The 18,181-nt window shown below is 55.9% G+C and overlaps 2 protein-coding genes across 2 annotated transcripts; both read left to right on the top strand.

The window, feature by feature from the left end:
* The first annotated feature begins 2,751 nt into the window (after positions 1-2,751).
* Positions 2,752-10,144, top strand: RPS19 (ribosomal protein S19). The gene is made up of 6 exons (XM_081217585.1): positions 2,752-2,833; positions 3,301-3,371; positions 3,645-3,745; positions 8,420-8,603; positions 9,147-9,201; positions 10,079-10,144. The coding sequence occupies exons 2-6, from the start codon at positions 3,301-3,303 to the stop codon at positions 10,103-10,105; spliced, it is 438 nt and encodes a 145-aa protein (XP_081073711.1). The 5' UTR covers positions 2,752-2,833; the 3' UTR covers positions 10,106-10,144.
* Positions 10,145-14,005: 3,861 nt separating this feature from the next.
* Positions 14,006-17,231, top strand: CD79A (CD79a molecule). Its single transcript, XM_081216350.1, has 5 exons — positions 14,006-14,095; positions 15,472-15,762; positions 16,010-16,128; positions 16,686-16,754; positions 16,883-17,231. The coding sequence occupies exons 1-5, from the start codon at positions 14,020-14,022 to the stop codon at positions 16,994-16,996; spliced, it is 669 nt and encodes a 222-aa protein (XP_081072476.1). The 5' UTR covers positions 14,006-14,019; the 3' UTR covers positions 16,997-17,231.
* Positions 17,232-18,181: the final 950 nt, after the last annotated feature.

Raw genomic sequence — 18,181 nt, 5'->3', positions numbered from 1 at the left:
AGAAAGTGAGCTGCTTCTAACTCTAACAGATTACAGAGCAACAAATCTGCAACACTTCCCAGGACCCAGTGCAAGATAACCAAAGACCAAAGTCTGCTTCACACCTTCCTTCCCTGACCTTGTTTTAACTTAGATGTGTGATTGCCCCTTAATAGACCTGCCTAAACCTTGCTGTGCCATGCTATCCCAGTGACGGAAAACCAAGCCCACATAGTCAAGGGGGGAGGGAAGTGTTGCAACATGCAACGTGGCTAAGACCCTGCCACTCAGGGCTGACCAAAGGTCCCCAGTACACCAAGCTCACACAGCTGGGAAGAGTAAAAGAGAAAGTGTAATTTGACGTTAAAGGATGACATGAGAAAAGGGAGGGGAAAAAAAAGTGATGGAGACTGGAGGAGGGAGCCGGGGGCAGGCCACTCCTCACAGACCATGCCTCTGCAGCCCATCTCCCCTTCTTGTCAGACCTGGCAGGGCTTTTTACACTACTGGCTAGGCCTACTTTGTCTATCAAATTGTCAGGGCTTCCCCATTGGTGCCTGAGGGAGAAGGGTGGAGGCTCTGCAGAGGTCAGCTGTGGGGAAAAGGGCACATTTACGAATTGCTCACGCTCCTCTGTGGCTGCAGCATCCTTCACCTGTGGTTGTGGGGAGCCAGCGGGCCCTTGGCCTCTGACCAGCCTTTGGAGATTAAAGCCAATAGACTGAGAGCACTGTTTCATGTGTCACTCCCTTTCCCATTACCCACTGCCAGGTGAGGAAAGGTGTCACCCAGGTCCAATAGGGTATTGAGTAAATCATCCCTCTTCTAAGCTTCCTTCGTGTACCATCCTGATGTTCTGCAGAAATAACCAATGAGGTTCCAAATGTGAAGCACCATCCTGCTCCTCTCTCCGAACAAGTCTCCTCCCCCACAGACACCCATGTTTCACTTCAGGAGCTCATTTTACATTCTGCCCTTTGGGAATCCATGCTTCCTTTCATGTCAGCCCTATGTGAACCTGTTCCACTCCAGACCACACTCCCTGAGCAATGTAGAATCAACATCATACCACCCATCCCCATCCAGTTTCTCTACTCAGACCCTCATTGCCTGGACCATGTAGGCCTCGTTCTGTATCCCTGTCCCATTGTGTAGCTGGCTCTGCAGCCACCAGTATAGACACATAGTCCTATAACCCATGCCCTGCATAGACCCTCATCCTTTTCATCTGACTTAATGTCTCTGATAAGCCCCTTAGGTAGATTTCCTCACATTCCTTAGGGGCCCTTGGTCCGCAGTTTGCAGGCCTGATCACCCTGAGCTGTGCCTATCTCTGTCCAACTATGTCTTCCCCTCCAAGAGTAAGTACTCTCAGAGGGCAGGGCCTGCATGCAACTCCTCTCTGGGTTCTCAGAATAGATGACTAAGTAAACCACGCTGTCTTGATTCCTTAGGAATTTTTTTTTCCTACAGAGTTAATGTACTCTAACGTGGCCTCTCCCCTCATCACAACATAAACAACTTCCTACCCTCGAACCACTTTTTAAGAGGTTTTTTTTTTCTTTTGAGTAGTTTTTAAGTTCACAGCAAAATTGAGCAGAAAGTAAGAGTTCCCATAGTGCCCCGGCCCTCCCACAGCCTCCCCCACTACCAGCATCCCACACCAGAGTGGTTCATTTGTTGCATTGTCTGAATCTACACTGACACAGTATCGTTTACATTAGGATTCACATTTAAATATTTTCTCCTTGGGCTTCCCTGGTGGCGCAGTGGTTGAGAGTCCGCCTGCTGATGCAGGGGACACGGGTTCGTGCTCCGGTCCGGGAGGATCCCACATGCCGCGGAGCGGCTGGGCCCGTAAGCCATGGCCGCTGGATTTGCGCGTCCGGAGCCTGTGTTCCGCAACGGGAGAGGTCACAAGAGAGGCCCGCGTACAGAAAAAAAAAAAAAAAAAAAAGTTTTCTCCTTGCAGCAAGTTAGCAACTTTATCAAACCACAGGTGTGTTCTTTGTGTTCTTGGGTGTTGGACCTTAGAAGGATTAAACTAGATAATGCATGTAATACTACATAATGTTTACCTGTGCCTTGCACAGAGTAGGCACACAAAAAGTATTTGTTGATAGAATTAATATGTGTGCACGACCTGCGAAGAGACTCAGGCGCTAGGAGGCAGAGCTGAGCTTCTCGGAAGGTCCCGCCTCTGCCCCTTTGCCCCTGCCCTTATCTGCTCCCCGCCTCCAGTGCCTCATTCCCACTCCGCTTTCCTGGGCCGTGGTGAAGCAATTTCCGCCCTAAGAAGGGTGCGGCTTCCGTCCCCTTCCGCTCTCGCGAGTACTGCTGGTTGAGGAACGGCAGGTGGTGGCCACATTTCTTCGCTGCCCTTCTCCTGCGCTCCCGGTCACAGTTCCGCCCTTACTAGCCCCACTTCCGGCCAGAAAAGCCACTTCCACCCGGAAAAGTGGTCGTCCCCCTGGTGGCGCCAGGAGTAGCCAGGTCTCTTTATTTCCTGCCCACCCATAACTTCCGCCAGGAGATACAGTCTCCGCCTTTGTTTGTTCCATGCACGATCAACGCAAACAAAGCTAGATTCCCTCCAACTCAAGACGAGAGCTCCTCACTCTCTCACGCTGCAGGAGAAGGAAGGGTGGGGAGGAAACAAGCCTCCGCCCTCACGCCACACCCTCCCACATTCACGGAGGGGAAGCCACATTTGCCCTGAGAGAGGCGCGGCCGCTCTTTTCCTAACCCCGTTCTCGCGAGTTCTCGGAACTCTCGCGATAACCAACGCCCGACTTGTGCGCCCGGGAAACCCCGTTGCTCCCTTTTCCCTGGCTGGCAGCTCGGAGGCCGCACGGTAAGCTGAGTGCTCCGGTCCGAACCGGGTGCGGGGTGTCGGGGCCCGATTCCCTAGTCCGGAACGTGTGCCTGGGAGCTCCGGGGTACTCGCGCGGGGCCGCCCCGCCCCCTGGAGTCGCGGCCACGTGCGAGCTGCAGGCCCGGGCATGTCTGGTCCGAGCGCTCCGGGAACCGAGGCTGGGCCTGGTGGGCAACGGGGAGTGCGGGGGACCCCAGAATCAGGGGTTGGGGTCATACAGCGTCTTCACAAACGGGGGCAGGCAGTGTTCGTGCGATCCGGAGAGACCGTGGGCGTCAATGAGTTCTGTAGGACCCACAGGCGCAGGGGTCTTTAAAGCCGGGAATTGAAGTAGGGCCTTCGGAAGTAAGGAGCGTGCGGCGGTTTAGATCGCGTTGGGGCTGACCCCCGACCCTTGTCAGTCGTCTCCATCGATCCTGTGTTCACATGCTCGACCTTTCCCGCAGATGCCTGGAGTTACTGTAAAGGACGTGAACCAGCAGGAGTTCGTCAGAGCCCTGGCAGCCTTCCTCAAAAAGTGAGTGTGGGGACTGCGGTCCGAGTGGGTGGAGGCTGTCGCTTTTGCCTGATCCCTCAGCGCCCGCAGGCTTTCAGTCTGGGGAGGCTTGTTGGAGGACTCTGTGGGGTCCATCCTTTCTACAGGAGGCCTGAGTTGTGTTTGAGTTTCAGTCTCTTTGTATTTTAGGACACATTGGGCTCTTCTTGATCTGCAGTTGTGTTGAGGGGAGGGAATTGGGATGGAGTTTGTGGAGACTCCTGAATTGTGCCTTTCTCGCTGTCTTGGTCCCAGGTCCGGGAAGCTGAAAGTCCCTGAATGGGTGGACACTGTCAAGCTGGCCAAGCATAAAGAGCTCGCTCCCTACGATGAGAATTGGTTCTACACACGAGCTGGTGAGGAACTGGGGCCTTTGGCTGGGGCGTGGGGGGCTGGTTGTCCCCTTTGTGAGCTCTTAATTGCCCCCAGAAATAACAAGAGAGAAACCTTTGGCTCTATCACTGCATGTTTTTTGTGACATTCAATAATCTTGTACTCTGAATCTGTTTCTTCATTTGTAAGAGATTCACGTGAGGACCTGTGCTTTCCTCTGAGTCTTGTGGGAGACCCAGGGACAAATGAGTGGAGTGTTCATATTTTGCCTGGACGTGGTTCATTTTAGAGAGAGGCATTGTCCTTTTAACGTCTGTGGGACTGTTTTATTGTTCAGATCATCGCACTAGACTGTCTTGTTAAATGAGTTGTTCGTAACTAAGGGGTCGGAGATCTGACCAGGTCACTCATTGCTCTAGATCTTGGCAAGCCTCAAGTGCCCTGAAGAAAACCTTATGGTCACCCTGTACTGGTCCCTTTTCTCATCTTCTTATTAATCCTTTAGTAATGATTTTGACGGACTGATTTTAAGTATAGCCCCTGACTGCACAGTGGTAGTACTAGTATTGCCTCATCTGTCTTTAATGTTTCAAGTTTCTCCAGTCACCCCCATGGAGGCTTACCTTGGGAGTAGGGGATGGGGTTCAAGGCAGGATTGTGCCAAAGTGGCAGCCTCTGCACAGGGCCTTCACTAAAGACTCTCGGCCTCTCCTGTCTTCAGCCGTCCTCTGTGAAGTGGGGACTCTGTCCTGATCAGAGCTTGTCTGTAGGTGGGAAGCAGAGTTTGGACAAAACTCCAGAATGACCTTGAGAAGAGTTGGCCTTGGTATAAGGTGCCCAGCACCTCAGAGCATGAAGTATTTTGTAGATGGGTGGGCCAATGGTTCAGGCCCTAGACCGGGCATAGGGGCCAGCATGCTCAGCCACAGCCTCTGACCCCTGAGGACTAAAAGGTCAAATCTGTGAGATGAGTGGGGTGGGTAGCATATCTGTCTACTCACTTGTATGTTTTTATAAAGAAAAATGGGTCTGGAGAAGGGGAGGTGACTTGACCTCCCTGGACACAGTCAGTGGTGGTGGGGCCTGGATGAGACCACCACTGCGTCTGTCATCCACCCATCTTGGGAAGCAAGGCATGCCTGGTCCTGACTGCTCTTCGGTGATGCCCCAAGAGCCGATAGGTCAAGCAAGGCAACTTTGGATCTAAGATGAGGAGAAAGAATCTAATAGCTTTTCCCATTTGATCAGGTGAATATGCATATTTTGTATAACCTGTACCTAACAAAGTAGGTCTGGTGGTTGCCGATTTGCAGTTGATATCAGGGAGGTTAACGTGCTTGCTGTCTGTCGGTTCCTGATGCCACAGTCTACCCGACTCTTGTGATTGGAGGTGGGGGCAGCACTGTCCCCTTGGCAGCATTTTGTACTTTATTTTTCTAGGTGGGGAGAGACTAAGGGGAAATGGGGAAAGGACCCTGGGTAACACACACCGAGTGGAGCCTGCTGGTCATCTTTACAGTTGCTGTGGCCCCTTTCTGCCCACTGTGCACCTTCCCCAACACATCACGCTGGGCGTGCGTCCTCTGCCTGCCCTGCCGCTCTCCCTTTGGGGTTCCAACGCTCGCTTTTGACTTCAGTTCCCCAGCTGCCCTGGTGGCACAGTGTAAGGATTCTAGACCAGGGTGTGTTGTGTGCGCGTTGTTGGGGTACAGCCATGCCTGTTTGTATAAAATCATGACAGGCAAGAGTTGCAGTTGCCACAGGCTACGTGGTCTACTATCTGACCCCTTACAGGAAAAGTCTGCCGACCTCTGTTGGAGTCTAGAGTGCTCCTGCTTAGTTTGGTCAGTCCATACTCTGGACAAGTGGAGTCATAGGAGATAGTCATTAACCCAGGAGGAAAGTGAGATACGGACCGGTGACAACGACCGTGGGAGGGCGTGGCAGGCTGACTCCAAAACCACAGTCTGCCATATTTGCTTTTCCTCCTCTGGATCGTGGGAGCTTGGCCTGTTTTGCCTCCTCAGGGGTTTGGGCCTAAAGCACAGTGGGATAGCGACCTGTCCTGGGAGGCTGAGGTCTGGCAGTGAAGGCAGCAGGACAGTGGGGGTCATTCTGGAGACACATAAGAGCCAGCACGGTGTGGACAGCTATTGACCTCAGGTATGGGGGATCCAGAGGGCAGAGGTAGATGGCAGGGCCTTCTTGAGGGTGGTCCGCACGAGGTGCAGATCTGTAGGGGCGAGCAGTCACCAGGCAGTGGTGTAGGGGGCAGTGTGTGTGAGGGGTGGGGTGTAGAGATAGAGAGAGCCTGTTTCAGGAGAGGGGGGAGTGCTCTAGGGGAGGAGCAGTGTCGAGGGGAGAGACCACTGCAGGGCTCTGAAGGGAGCGGGGCAGTGTGGCCCTAGACAGGCTTCTTGACCTCCGTTCTCAGAGGGGTCTGCTTGCGGGGCGGGTAAGAATAAGAATACAGTGTGTGTTTCAGTAGGTGCCCAGCGGTGAGCGAGCAGCTGTTGGATTGGGGTGCCTGAGTGCGTGCGCGCGTGTGTGTGTGCGTGTGCGTGTGCACGCGCGCCTAGGCGCGCGTGCGCCGTGCTGCTCAGCTTGCAAGATCTTAGTTCCCCAACCAGGGATTGAACCCGGGCTCCTGCAGTGAAAGGGTAGAGTCCTAACCACTGGACCACCAGGGAATTCTCTGCACCAGATAATTTTATGCGTCATTAAGAAAGATGTGAAACTCCCCCTGGGAGAAACTAAGGTTGAGCTTTATTGGAGTTTGTTCTCTGCCAGTCACTGCTCAGGGTTGAAGTAAGTTGTCCCCCTTAGTACCATGGCGCAGACCACTTGAAGGGGGTGGACTCCGTCGCAGCTGACAGGGAGCAATGTTGGGGTTCAAACCCCATCTACCAGACAGCTCGCCCCTTTCCGTGCTGAGATTGGGCTGAGCGCTAGTCCTGGTTCAGCAAGATTCATTTCTAGTGTGCAGCCTCTTCTGGGTGTTCATGAAATTAGGAGTGTTCATCTTACCCCTTTGTGAGGCTCCTACGCCTTCCACAGCCCAAGTGGGAGAGCAGGTCTCCACCTAGAGCCAGGGCATGACCAGATGGGTGCAGGAGGGATGGTGGTAGCCATTGGCCATTTGCACTGGTCTTAAAGGCGAGTTTTCCATGAGGTCACTCCTGGCAGAAAGATTGTGGCGGGTGGCTTGTAACAGGTGACTCTCTTGATCCTGGCAGTGAGTGGGCTGCTTGGTGCCTGGAAGAGGGTCAGAGCCCCGATCTAGGGGGTGGGGTGAGGACAAAAAGAACCAAGGAAAGTGGTTTTAAAGTGAGCAGAGGCCAAAGGCAGTGGTACCGGGGAGAGGCTGCTCAGTGGTCCTGGAGGAGTGACGATGGTTTGTGCTGTGCCCTTGGCCCCTGAAGCCTGTGGCTGTATCCGGAGATGGTCTTAGAGGGCAGGAGAGAGGCTGAGAACAAGTTGTGTGCAGGAACTGCTCTGGGAGTGGCAGCTGGAGGGAAGGAGGAGCCTCCCTCACCTGGTCAGTTCCACCTACTCCTCCCCCCCAGCTCATGACACTGGAGGGTCATGAAGATGGCCCAGTGCCCCGTGACTCTTGGCAGCAAGTCATTATTGAAGGAATGAATCCTTGGCTCCCCCGTTCATCTTCAGGACTAAGGGGAATCTCACGTGCTGGTCTTTGCGGTGACCTGAATCCCTACCTTTGAGCTTTCAGCCAGGCAGGGCTGTGTGATGGCCAGCATCTGGGCCCCCGGTTCTTCAGACCTCAGTGGCCCCCGGAGGTAGAAAAGCAGAACCGTCTGAGGGGCGGTCCCTACGGAGCTTGTGGCATGAGCCCCGGCGTACTACTCTGTGGAGGTTAACCTTTTCCATAAAGGAAAGTAGCACCTGGCGCATTCGTGGAATCTTCACAGTAGCGCTCAACGAGGTACTGTTCGTCCCGGTTCTCAGGTGAGGGTAGGTGACTTGCCAGGGCCACAGTGTCGGGCTCCTAAGGCCATGTTACTGCCTCATAGGAGGGAGTGAAAAGCAGATGGCATCGGGCCTGGCAGGCAAGTGTTCCCGTTGAACAGAAGAGGATTTCCAAGGAGGCTGGCCAGGGTGGGTGAGGGACTTGCCCAAGCCAGTCGAGGGACCAGAATCCCAGTCCACAGAGTGGGTGACGCCCCTTCCAGGTTGGGAACATCCACTGCATAGGACGTCAGCCCTGCCACCGCCATTACCCAGGCTCTCCAGGGCTGGGGTGTGGGAGGATCAGCAGGTCTCTCCTCCGGCTCTGCTGCCCTTTGGAGCTCCCAGGCAGATGGAGGGGGACAGTCACGGCTTAAACATTTGCTGGGCTCTCCCCACAGAACCTCAGGTCCATCTCGCAGCATAGCTGTGCACCAACAGCTAAGCAGGCCCCTGGGGGGCGGGTTGCCTGCCTGGTCACGTGGCTACGGCGGTCCCTCCGCTACCTGTGCGCGCCAGTCTCCTGAACTGGGCGGGGGGTCAGGTGCTGGGGCTTGGTGTGCGTTCTCACGTTTCCCTCACCGTAACACTGTGAGGTGAGAATCTGCGGCCGCACACAACTAGATTTGTGACCTTGAGCAAGGCCCTTTCCTAAGGCTGCCGCAGCTGTGGAGAAGCATCTTCTTTGCCTGAGAAGGGTTCTCAAGTCTCCCTTGCCTCCCATCCAGCTTCCACAGCACGGCACCTGTACCTCCGGGGCGGCGCTGGGGTTGGTTCCATGACCAAGATCTACGGGGGGCGTCAGAGGAATGGTGTCATGCCCAGCCACTTCAGCAGAGGCTCCAAGAGCGTGGCCCGGCGGGTCCTCCAGGCCCTGGAGGGGCTGAAAATGGTGGAAAAGGACCAAGATGGGTAAGCGGGGGGGCGGGGGGGCAGGGAGAGCTGGGTGGGCGGAGGAGCCTTGGGCCAGATCCCCTGTGATGAAGTTATCAAGGCCTGTCCCCCTCCGCCCACGCAGTGAGGTGCCAGGTCTGTCCTGCACAGCTGCACCTGCCCCCCAGGCAGGCAGGGGATTCTTCAGAGTAGCGCACAGCGCGGGGCCTCCCCCCGACCTCTCTGGCTAACTACTCCAGGCTCCAGGAAGGTAATTTAGTGACTGTCCGCTTTCATTAGCCTGCTCGTTAGCTTTTCCCAATTGATTTTTCGGGGCTTTTGATCTAATGCTTGCACAAACGGCACCCCATCAGCTCCCGGGGGAGCTCCCACTCCAGCCTCCAGCTTGTTGGAATGCAGCCGACTGGGGACCTCAGTGGGACTTGGCTGGTGTCATGTGGTCCTGTGGCCAGGTGCCTTCTTGGAAAGCCTGGCTCGCGTCCAGGAGAGGCCTGGCAGGGATCAGGGACGCTGGTGGGAGCCTGCCCTCACCTGGGGCTACATGACCCTTCTCTCCCACAGGGGCCGCAAACTAACACCTCAGGGACAGAGAGATCTGGACAGAATCGCTGGACAGGTGAGGGCTGGGTACCTCAGTCACCGCCTGGGTGTTTCTGGAGCCTGGGTTTTGTCAGATGGGAGTTTCCTCCCCTGGAGGGCACAGCCCAGGGGGGGAGGGTGCAGGAGAAAGAACGTTTCTGACAGACTTCCTGTGGGGGCTGGTTGAAAATGCAGGTGCCTGGGTGAAGGGAGGCCCAGGGTGCAGCTCGCCGGGCTTGCTTCTGCCGCAGGGCACGCTTCCACACACATGACTCCCTCTTCCCGGGTCAGCCTTCTGACTCTGACTGCAGTGTTTCTTCCTTAGTCTTCGTGCTTATTGAGTATTGGGGTGCCTCAGAACCCAGGTCTCCATCCAGATGCTGACTGACTATAGACACCCTGGGCCAGAGTCCCTTCACCTGGAGCCAGTCTCCCTGTCTGTAGTGATCTGCCTTTGCCTACCTCGGAGGGTGGTGGTGAGGATTCCATGAGCTACAGCAACAGAGGCCCCCAGGGTGTGGCATGAACCCATTGTTGTCTTTCCTATTGACTCGGACCTCCTAGGAGTCTTGGACTATTGAGTCACTTAAGTGTCAGAAGAGATTGGAGGTGTCAGCCCTCTGGGGATTGGGGGTGGCCTCTTCCAGGGCAGAGCAGGGCCTGGCACAGACAGCAGTGTGGAGTAATGGGCAGATGTTGGAAACACACGACAACGCGCTCTTTCCTTGAGAGTCCCAGTTTTATCCTTCCGTAAAATGGGAAGGTACCCAAGATTGGGAGGATCGGATGAGTTGAACACATGTAAATCACAAATCAGGGCGCCTGGCGTCCCATGGCTGCTGGGGAGCGACTGTGAAGTGCTTAAACACAGACCCCACAACTGATCTTAACTATTTGTCCATCTTTTCCCACAGGTGGCAGCTGCCAACAAGAAGCATTAGAACAAATGATGCTGGGTTAATAAATTGCCTCATTCGTAATCCTGGTCTGGGTCTCTTGATTGGGGGGTGGCCGGGCAAGAGGAAGGAGCACTGCACTGCATTGTACTTCCATTAAGAAAGAGGGGCCAGGGCCTTTCCTGGATGGCTGTGGTACTCAACAGCCTCGGAAACCTGAGGCCTGGCCTTCCAGGTTCACACTTGTTCTGCCCCAAGTGGGCGAGATGGTGGTGCAAGTCCCAGGGGCCCTCCCTGCTCTCCGACACCTTGCCTTTGCGGTTCTCAGAAAAAGAAACTGAAAGTTCAAGCAGTGACCCCACGTGGAGCCTTGGACCCTGCTGGAACAAAACGAGGGCCCTGGGGCTCAGGTGCTGCTTCTCTGGAAGGAGGTGGACAAGGAAAGCCACCACTCGGGGTGGTCCTTTGTGTGCCTCCAGCCCAAGGTGACCTGCCTAGTATACACGTCCTTTTCCTGACCTACACTTTGGGGATCTCTGGCCTGGGCCCTGCTATAAGATGGAGCTAGCTGTACCTGCCCCAAGAATTGGGATGCAGTGCTGAAGCTGCAGCAGGGACCCAGCTGGCAGGGGGCTGCTACTTCCCTCCGAAAGGGAGGGGCATGGACCCTGCATAGAGGCCAAGTTCCCAGGTGGTGGTGTCGCCCCCCCACCACAGTTCTGCAATGGGACAGGAGCTCCACCAGTGATTGGCCTTCAGGTCCAGGTGGGAGATACAAAGGGCTTCCAGTAGGCAGGTGCTAAGCTTTGGGAGGGTCCCCTTAGCACCCCGTGAGACCTGGCCCACCACGCATTTGGGGAAAACTAAGATGCTGAGCCTGAGCTGGCTAGGCCAAGACCCCTGAGGTTCCCCCATCCCAAGTTACTCCTCAGATCAAACCTATTTCCTTCCAGTGCCAAGCCTGGCTGTGAACTCCAAATGACTTGGGTTCAAATTCCAACGCTGCCCAAAATTCTACGCGACCTTGAGCAACCTACCCTCAGCCTTCTGCTTCTGCCTGTAAAGCTGCTTACTCCTCCCTGAGGGATTCAGGGAGATGCGAATCTTGGCTCAAAGCAGCACACCTGATGGACCAAGATGTTCAAAATGGAAAGAATATCAAACCGAAGAGTCCCCTACACCCGGTAGGGAATGAAGGTGTCATTTCCCCCCAGCCTGGAAGTTGTCAGGGCTGGAAGATCTGATCTGAATAAACACTGGACTAGAGCCTACCACGTGCAAGGTGCTTTATAAATAAATCATTTAATACTCCGTAAAGTAGGTGCCAAAAAGCGGAGTTTGGAGATGGGGAAGATAAGTCACACGTTGGGTAATTTGCCTGATGTCCCACAGCCAGGAGGTGGCAAAGCCAGCGTTTGGACCTGGGCTCTAGCCACTACAGGGCACTGTCCCTTAGAAGTGCGGAAAATGAGGCCCAAAGGGTTACACTCCTGGGCATGGCCTTGAGCCAGTCACTCCTTGTTTGGGGCCTAAGTTTCCTCTTTTGCTGATTGAGGATGAAGATATTTCCCAGAGTCGTCCTGGGAATGCAATGCCAAGCGTCTGGTTTGCTCACACAGTGCCAGATACGCCGGTGCTGGGTAAGCGGGAGGTGGAATTGCCCAGACAGGCCTGCAAGCCTGAGAGGGCCTGCAATGCGGCGGCTGCGCCCCTCCAGCCACTGGGGGGCAGTCGAGGGCCTGGAAACCGGCTCAGCCAGGAAGGATGCTGAAGGAGGTGAATTCCTAAGGGCTGCAGCATCTGGATCCAGACTTCTTCCTACATGGGGGTTACAGGAAGAACTTTAGTACAGAGGGGCTAACGACCTGCTGTACAGAGAGGGACCCAACAGAACACCTGGGTCCCTGGAGGGAAGGAGGGAAGGCCCGAGGGCCAGAGAAGAGGAACTGTGTCCTAGGAACTGTGCTAAGCACACCGTGATATTCTTACAGCCTCACAGGGAGGTTATGCCCAGATTGCCGGAGGAGAAACTAAGGTTCAGATGACCAGAGCTGAGATTCAAACCCAGGAGGTGTGAACTCTTGAGGCCCATGTTCTGTGTGGGTGACCGTTGCACCTTTTTAAAAAATTACAAAATACTTCAAGCAAAACGGTACCTATACATAATGGTGTCACAAAGACCCGTGGGACTTCCCTGGTGGCGCAGTGGTTAAGAATCCGCCTGCCAATGCAGGGGACACGGGTTCGAGCCCTGGTCCAGGAAGATCCCACATGCCGCGGAGCAACTAAGCCCGTGAGCCACAACTACTGAGCCTGTGCTCTAGAGCCCACGAGCCACATCTACTGTAGCCCGCACGCCTAGAGCCCGTGCTCCGCAACAAGAGAAGCCACCGCAATGAGAAGCCCGCGCACCGCAATGAAGAGTAGCCCCCGCTCGCCGCAACTAGAGAAAGCCCGCGCACAGCAATGAAGACCCAACACAGCCATAAATAAATAAATAAATAAATAAGACCCATGAACCCGCCACCCAGCTTAAAAAGTAAAACAAGACATAAAACTAAGACAGACAAAGCCATCTGTGTACCCTTCCCAGTCGCAAACTCCTTGCTTCCCCCAGAGGTAACCCCTCTCAGGAGTGGGGTATCACTCCCCTGCGTGCGTTTACACCTTTACTGTAGACACGTGTCCCTAACCGCACACGCTGTTGTTTTGCCTTTTGAAAACAAGCCAGCCGGATCCTGTCATAGTACATTTCTTCTCATTTTCTTGTTATTTCTGAGATGCAGCCATATTGACAAGCAAAGCTCGGCCTCTTCTCCTGCTGTGTGCTACTCCATTGACTGACTATACCTCAATTTATGCATCCCTTCTCCTGTAAATGGGCTCTTTGTCTGTTTCCCAGTTTTTGCTACCAAAAATCTCCCTGCCATGAATTTTTTCATGGTGTCTCCTTATGTGTGTCTGTGTGTGCGTGCGTGTGTATGAGATGGTCCCCTAACCACTCACAAACATCTAAACAACCTCATGTCATCCCCTCAGGCCTCATTTTCCTCCCACTTGACCTCCAATAATGCTCAAAGGAAGCTGGTCACACATAAGTGACTTGGAATCCCTGCTCCACCACCAGACTGTATAAACTGGTCAAGTAACAGTGATGGTGTTCCCTCTCTGTGATGGCCTCAGCTTCCTCCACTGTAACATGGGGGGTGGCCTACCTTGCCCACTTGTGGAGAGGCTGAAATGAAAGAACACCAAGAAAGAGCCCATTGTGCCCCTTTGGGTGTCGGGAACATCAACTTAAGTCACAACATCAGGGAGATATTTTTATCCTCATCTCTTGAATTAAAAATGCCAAATCTTGGAAAGGGAAGCCACCACCTAGTCACGGAGCTGGTGGGCCTGCCTCGTGTATTCCTCATGAGCATTTATAGTAACTAACACTTACTGAGCACCTACTACGTGCCAGGCCCTGTGTTCAGTGCTGTGCATGCACAACCTCTTTAAATCCTCTTTTCCAACCCCAAGGAGGGACGACACGGAGGCTCAGAGAGGGGACAAGTTTTGCCCAAGGCCAGTGAGAGGCAAAGACCAGGCTCGGAGCCACCCGTGTCCCCTGACCACCTGTGTGCAGCAGGCACCCCAGACTCTGGCTCCCTCGGGCTTCCTTTCCAGTGATGAGCCAGGCCTTAAACCAACCTCTTCCCCCTACCCAAGCAGCCTGGTCTCGGGGGAGTTGTGGCGGTCACAGGTGCAGGGAGCAGTTCCTCTCCACTCACAGCCTGAAGCCTCCCGGCAGGGGCTGTCCCCAGCCTGACAGCCAAAGGGCCCAGCAGTGGGGCCAGTGGAGCCCATCTCCGAAGGGCTGGGCAGGAAGTGGGGCGGGGTTTGGGGCTCGGCCGAGGTGGGATCTGGTACCCCAGGGCCGCTGCCACCCAGACAAAACAACCCACTGGGAGAAGATGCCTGAGGGTCCCCGAGCCCTCCGAACCCCGCGTGCCACCATCTTTCTCCTCTTGATCTTCGCTGCTGGCCTGGGTACGTGGTCAACAGGCAGGTGCTGGGGGGGGCGCGGGGGGGGGAAACTGGGAGACTGTTGAGAGGGCCCAGGCAGTGGGGACGGGAGAGGAGCTGGCAGGAGGGGGGCTAGAAAAGACCCCGTAGAAACTGCATCTGCTTGACTGTCCCAAGCAGGCCAACGGGAGGCTGGAGGGGGGCTCAGCGAAGTTGATGGGGCATCCCCCGTGGGGGAGGCACGGTGAGAGACACCTTCCGCACCCCCTCGTCCCCCCAGATCAAAATAAGGAACTAAAGTTGCCCTTGACTGAGCTCCAGAGCTGGGGGCAGGGAGGGGACTGTGGGTAGTGCTCAGCTTCAGGGGAGAAAAAGCTTTCTCCTTCTCTGCCTTGAATCCCAGTCACCATCCCCTACGTAGGGAACCCCTTCTCGGTGCTGGGGGAGCCGGTGACCTTCCCCCTTCCTCTCCCACGCAATGCCAGCTGGCAGGGCTGTGACCACCCCGTTTGACGGAGGAGTTGAGAGAGGTGGCCAGTCACCCCAAATTTCCACTGGGAGCTGAGTTTGGAGTCCGTGACCCTCAGGTTGCTGCCTCTGCCGCCACCTCTCTCCTCCTCCCGCCACAGACAGCCATGTGGACTGGCCCGAGGGCAGCAAGGGGGCCGGGGGCGGGGGATAGTGTCACAAGAACTGGGGCTTCCCCAGCCTGGGCCACCCAGCCCCCTCCCACCAACCACCTAGCTGAGGCCCTCCCCTAACGCCCAGCCCAGCCCAAACACTGAACTCACCCCTGGCCCCCAGCCTGACACACACAAAGTTACGCAAACGGAGGACGAGGGGCGGGCCCAGGGTCACAGGGCAGGACAGGCTCACAAACCAGCAGGAAGGGGCCCAGGGCCAGGGGGCCAGGGTTCGAACGCCTGAGCCACTCCTGCCGCCCTGGGCCTCAGCTGTCACACTTGTAAAATGGGATAATGAGAGAACCGACGTCTAAGGGTTCTGTGACAGTTATACACAATATATAAAGCGCCAGGTGTATGGCCAGGCTGGGGCTGGGGTGAGAAAATAATCTAGGAGGGCCTGCAGGAGGAGGTGATACCCAAACTGATTCTAGAAGGAGCTGCCTGGCCAGGGGCACTGCTAGCACTAGGGACCCGACTATCCAAGTGCCAGTGAGCTCAGGGGGGCCGAAGCTCGGAGCAGGTATGGAGAGGGTGGCAGGAGGTGGCTCTGGAGAGGCGAGTGGGGATCCCCCCAGCAGTGTGTCACTCACACTCTTCTGCACACACCCCCACCACACACACATGCACACACACAGCCAGGAGCGCTGTAGCGGCAGGGGCCGGGCTGGGCCTGTGTCTCCATCCACGGTCCCTCACGCATTCGCCTCTCCGCAGGCCCCAGGTGCCAGGCCCTGTGGGTGGACTGGGGCCCACCATCGGTGACAGTGAGCATTGGGGACGACGTCCGCCTCCTGTGCAGACACAATGGAAGCAACCCCAACATCACATGGTGGCGCATCCTCCAAGGCAACTCCACGTGGCCCCCTATGAAGCTCTCAGGCCCGGGCCCCAAGGGCGAGCTGATCATCCAGCAGGTGAACAAGAGCCACAGGGGCATGTACATGTGCCAAGTCAAGGAAGGCCAGAAGGTCCAGTGCTCCTGTGGGACCTACCTCCGCGTGCGTGGTGAGTGCACATCGCTCCACAGCTGGGGCCACCGGCTTCCTCACCTGTGACGGGGCGGGGGATGGAGCCAGTGCCTGAGCTCCTGCATCTTGGGCATCCTCGCTCCCCGGCTCACACACAGTGGCTGATTGATTTTCTCACCTGAAAGGTGGGGACTTCAGTGGTCTTGGGCCTCGATGGGGGTGTGGCCAGGAGGCCAGGGGAGGACTTGAGGTGCTGGGCTCTGAGCGGCTCTCCCTCCTCACAGAGCCACTCCCCAGGCCCTTCCTGGACATGGGGGAGGGCACGAAGAACAACATCATCACAGCCGAGGGCATCATCCTGCTGATCTGCGCCGTGGTGCCCGGGACACTGCTGCTCTTCAGGGTGAGCCACGCCGGGGACCAGCGGCCTCCTGGGTCTGAGGGTCCCGCCTAAAACTTGACAGAATGGCAGCACCCACCTCGTAGGGGCTGTGAGGGCGTCAGGAATTTAATATAATGAAAGCATTTTACGTGGCGCTGGGCCCGGAGGGGCGTCCTGGCTCAGTCTCCCCTCAGGGTTGTCCTCACATTCCCCGCCCCCCACAGAGATGTCCAAATCTCCCCCTCTACCCAGGAGTGCCGTAGCCTCCAGATGTAGCCAAGGCCAGGGAAGATGGGGGCTGGTGTCCTCCCAGAGTCTCTGGCCAGCACCAGTCTCTCTTTAGGCCGTGGGGCAACTACAGCCATTTACTATTATTGTCGTTTTTATTCGTGGAGAAGAACAGGCAGTGGCGCCAGCCCGAAGGGCACTGGCTTGGACCCAGAGAGACCTGCCACTTACAGGACATGTGGCTCTGGGCATGTCCCTTACCCTTTCTGGTAAAGCACCTCCTGGCCTCCATGAGGGTCTGAAAACACATTCTCGCCCCCCATTCACGGAGGCTCCCAATCCCCCAACAGAAACGGTGGCAGAACATGAAATTCGGGGCAGATGTCCAGGATGACTATGAAGATGAAAATCTTTATGAGGTGAGTGGAAGGTGGGGTAGGTGCGTGTCTGTGGGCGGGGCTCCTACGGGGTCCCTCCCTGAGGTTGGCTGGGGAGCAGGGACCCAGGCGTCCGGGCCCTGAGGTTCACCACCCCGTTTCCACCCCAGGGCCTGAACCTCGATGACTGCTCCATGTATGAGGACATCTCCCGGGGCCTCCAGGGCACCTACCAGGATGTGGGCAGCCTCCACATCGGAGACGTTCAGCTAGAGAAGCCGTGACCCAGCCGGGCTGCCCCACCAGCTGGGCACCCAAACCGTGTCTCACCCCACTTCCTTGGAACCCGCTCTCTTTTCACAATCTTTCCTGGGAGTATCCTGACTCAACTTCCCCCTTGGGAGTGTCCACTCTTCTTCCCTCTAGACCGTCCTCATCCCCTCCCCACACCCTAACTCAATCCTCCCCTTACTGCCTTTCCCAGGCTCCCCCCCATCCAGCGGGTAATGAGCCCTTAGTCGCTGCTTCTAGGGGAGCTGATTGTAGCAGCCTCATTAGTGTCACCTCCCCCCTCCCTGCTCTGTCATGGCCACTTAGTGATAATAAATCCTTCCCAACTGCAGACCTTCGCAGGAGTCACGGATCTCATGGGGACCACTCCCCCTCCTCCTGTGGGACCCAGAAGTCCAGGACCTCAGCCCCCTCCTCCCCCAGCTCCTGACCACTCCCCACACCTGGGACCAGGTAGCCAGTCTTGGCTGTCCCCTGAAAGAACCAGGAAGTGTCTTGGGAAGGGCCCCAACCCAGGCCATGTGCCTGAGCAGAGGGGGACACAGAGGGGACCCAGGTAACCATATTCATTTATGCATATTTAAGTCCCAAAGACCCAGTGGACTGTCTGGTGAGACTGGTACCAAATTCTGACCATGGCCACACCTGTTCTCTGGGAGTGGACTTGTAGAAGTGGGATTTGGAGAGTCTGTGGCCCTAAACTGGGGACGGTGGGGAAATCCAGAGGCGGTTGACAGAGAGGGACAGAGATACAGAGTTTCTGAGCTAGAGAGGGGAGGGAAATCGAGACAAGGATAATGATGGAGAGAGAGCAAGTGAATCGAAAGACACTGAGGAGAAAGGGCATCAGAGAGAGACAGAAACAGCAGGAAGAGACAGGAAGGAAAGAAGGGTCCATAGAAAACTGGACATCGAGAGGCTGACCCCTGAGACTCCAGGGAGAGCAACAGTTGGGGAAATGACTGATGGCGATGCAGAAAGATCCAGACCCAGAGCTGGGGAGAGAAGGCTCTGAGGGAGAAAGTGACAAAGAGTTGAAAAGACAACGGGGAGAAGCAGGGGCCCAGGAGCGGGAGGCAAAGACCTCAACGGAAAAAGAGAGACAGACACAAAGAGAGGAACACGGACAGAAACACACAGAGGCAAAAAAAAAAAAAAAAGAGAGAGAGGAAGACCAA

Source organism: Mesoplodon bidens (assembly GCF_964165515.1).
Source record: "Mesoplodon bidens genome assembly, chromosome: 18".
Taxonomy (NCBI): Eukaryota; Metazoa; Chordata; class Mammalia; order Artiodactyla; family Ziphiidae; genus Mesoplodon; species Mesoplodon bidens.
This window is presented reverse-complemented; position numbering and strand designations above follow the sequence as displayed.